The 3,540-nt window shown below is 35.5% G+C and overlaps 1 protein-coding gene across 1 annotated transcript; it reads left to right on the forward strand.

Moving 5' to 3' along the window:
* Window positions 1-367: 367 nt before the first annotated feature.
* Window positions 368-799, forward strand: LOC131597656 (uncharacterized). The gene has a single exon (XM_058870339.1). It carries the CDS (start codon window positions 368-370, stop codon window positions 797-799), a length of 432 nt encoding a protein of 143 aa, XP_058726322.1.
* Window positions 800-3,540: the final 2,741 nt, after the last annotated feature.

Here is a 3,540-nt window from a genome sequence, read left to right on the forward strand (position 1 = left end):
TAATGTTACTTTGTACCAACCAATCATATACTGAACAAAAACTATATCTATATGTAAGTTTTCTTAATCTCTTCCGTTTTATCATTAACTCTTTGTTTTCTTGGTTCTTTTGCTCTTCAACCGTTTACGATAAGAATTTAGCCCAGAGTTGTCTAACTTGGCCACCCAGGAAATATTTGTTTGGTCCCGAATTAAATTCAAGTGTACTGCCACCCACTGTTTCTTATTTTGTTTTTGTAGTCATGAAGAAATAGCCTATAAAAGTATTTATGTGCTATATTCCATATCAATTCAAGTATATGAAACATATTGCTAAAAAAAACTTGCTTAAATCCCCATTTCCAGCCGCTGAAGAACAATTGAACGAATGGTTTATCCAAAGGAAGCGACAAAGATAAGGTGGGGAAATTTGGAAGAAGAGGACGAGCATCTAGATTTCGTGTTATCAACACATCAAGTGATAAGACCTGACGAAAGTGGAATCATTGGAACTATGGAGTACAAATTTGACAATGATGGTAACATGGTTAAAATCACAACAATCACTTACCAACGCACACGTGCCATTGAGCGTCCTAACTTGCCTAAGTTTGGCGACTCCGTTCATGAAGATATCGATAGTCACCTTACTATGGTTTATGCAAAAGAAATTGTTCTCGGATGCCCTAAGCCTATTGGCTATTCTCTAACAAGGGATGCATCCGGTTCAACTAATGATGCATATGTACCTCGCTGCATGAGAGGTGGTGCAACTGCATATAGGTTTGCAGAGTCAAGTATGAGACGGAGGATAGTCTAAGTTGATATTGATCAAAAGAGTGGCATGAGTAGAGGTTTGGGTTTGTAAACTTTTTCAGCAGAAAAGATGCTTAGAGAGAAGATAGTATAGTGGCTCGATAGCACTGATATATGCCCAGTTGCTCGATAGCACCGATAGAAGATGGTACAGTGGCCTAACGAATGAAACCATATAATGTGGTTTAGTTTAATGCTAATAGGTCCATAAAAAAAAGGTTAACATTCTTAAGGTTGAGTATTCATCTTTGAGGATATGCTATAACAATCTACTAAATGCAAATCAAATTAAATCAATTTTTTAATATTTACAAAACTGAAATTTTCAAAACATCGCAGATTACCCATGCCATAAAGAAACTGAAATCTAGTGGCTCCCTAAAATCTTAAACCAAACCAAATTAGCAAGCTAGATTTGATTTGTCACACGACAAACTCAACTACTATTCATAAGAATGAAATATGGTTTGACTCAACTAATAGCATTCAAAAATAAAAACCACTAACAAGTTAATACTCAGAATTCCGCCAAGTTGAAATTAAAACAAGAACTATGTTATGGTAGCCAATGAACAAGTAGGAAAAACAGAGTGTGTAGTACTTGGATGCTAGCGGTGGCCGGTGAGAATCGAAAAATATGCAGAAAAAAAGCTCAACAGAGAGGATTTGGTTCCTAATCTCTCTTTAAATTTTCAATCTAAGAGTGAGAGATTCTGATATTGCAAATTGCAAAGTCATTTAAGAATAAGAAAAGTAATCAGAACCAATGAAATTCAACAAAATTTAAATCAATTATCAACATCACGATTAAAAAACATTATCCATCCGTCTCAAAATAAATGTCACTTTTAAGAAAAAAATTTGTCACAAAATACTTGTCACTTTATACTACTAATGCAATTTTATATTGAATCTTTCGATTGTATCCTCTAATAAATATTCTTAATATATTGTTTTCTCATTCAACATTAATGCTAATTTGAATACATCAATAGTTTTTTTTTGTAAGAAAGATGTATTAATAAAGAACAAAAGTTCTATGAACTCGGTTACAAAAGAGCAAAAGAACCGAATGATAGAGAGTAGAATATTTAAGAGTATTAAAATTTTAGATAAGTAATAGCTTAATTTGTATTGTTATTTATTTGGGCCTTTTTTATTAATAGTTGGGCTTTTTAATTTGCTATCCACTAGGAATATTATATATTGTAGTCTCATTGAGACATTAGGGAATCAATCAAAGAAATGAAAAAGTCTTTATTTTATTAGTTTATTTTACTTGTCTCTTTTATTTCTCTTAGCTTTTTCTTGAGTTGTTAGGGTTTCTAATTAGCATCCTAACAATTGGTGCTTTCATTTTCGATCTCACTTCCGCTTAAAGTCATGACTATATTATTGTTTGATGGGGAAGAAGATGCCTATTGGTGGATTTTATGTTTGGAGAAATTTTTCAAGGAGCATGAAACACCTAAGTCATTGAAGGTTTTGAAAGCTGTTGGAGCTTTAAGAGGTTCTGCTTTCAAATGGTGGATATGGTGGTCTCGTGTTCATCAGAGATACAATTGGGATACATTTACGACAGCTCTCTTATGGCGTTTCAAGCCGGAGTGGAGATCAATTTTACCGCTGGATGATGAAGAAGAGGAACCAATACAGGAATCAACGGAGTCTATAGATCCAAATACAGAACCTGTTGAGGAGGATATAGAAACAGAGTCAGTGAATGAGGACACACCACCACCGCCACCTCTCATCGACCCTCTACTTATTCACGTTGAAGCCATCGTTCAAACTAACCCTCTCTCCAACATTAACAAATCTTGTGATGAATCCACCACCAAAAAAATCACTGATGGTGAAACCCTAGACCAAATCTTCAAACTCGTATGCAAAAACTTAGCTTCTAAAACCAGACTCATGAACCATTAAACCCTCCTTCTAACATAATCCAATCAGATCTTCCCCAACATCAAAAAGAATCCCTTGGATGTCTTTTCCACCAAAGTTCCAAGGATTTACAACAGTTTCAGAAAGAGAAGGATGACAGCTTCGTTCATGTGTTGACAACTTACCGAACCAACACACTGCAGGAGCCACTTTGGGGAGAAGATGAAGTCAATATTTTGATTCCACCAAAACCTCCAGATTTCTAAGTGACTACTAATAACTCGTGGGAATCGCCATATGTTTTGTTGATTGCATCTGCCATTCACGCCTCAGAACAACTACTTGGAATTTCTACAACTAAAACAGATAACCTCTCTTCACTGTTGGATCTTCATCAAAGTTCTTTGGATAAATCACTACCATTCAACGTCATCCCTTATGACCCAAGACCACCCGACCCTCTACTTATAGTCACAACAATGATTTTCACAAGGTATTCTTCTTATACCTTAATTGTAAATCTCGTTTTCACCGATTTGCCATTTCTCTTAAGGTTTGTGTTCAAGAAGCTTAATTCAAATTTCACAAACCTGCCATTAAGTAACACTATGATCTCCGATCCTGGACTGCACCATTCAAAGCTTACTGTTGTTGGAATTTTTCAAACTCCATTCTCAATTGTCGCCCTCCACCTGCTTGCTAAAATGCCTTCATCTGTTTTGCAAAGTCATGGAAATGCGCTATTTTCTTTATACTGTAAACATAAGGGCAAGCTTGTTGTTTCTTCTTATAATGTTCGATCTACTGTTGTGGCAGAGGTATGGATTTGGCAGCATGATTCGACGGATGATCAAGTCT

Source organism: Vicia villosa, linkage group LG4 (genome assembly GCF_029867415.1).
Source record: "Vicia villosa cultivar HV-30 ecotype Madison, WI linkage group LG4, Vvil1.0, whole genome shotgun sequence".
NCBI classification, from domain to species: Eukaryota; Viridiplantae; Streptophyta; class Magnoliopsida; order Fabales; family Fabaceae; genus Vicia; species Vicia villosa.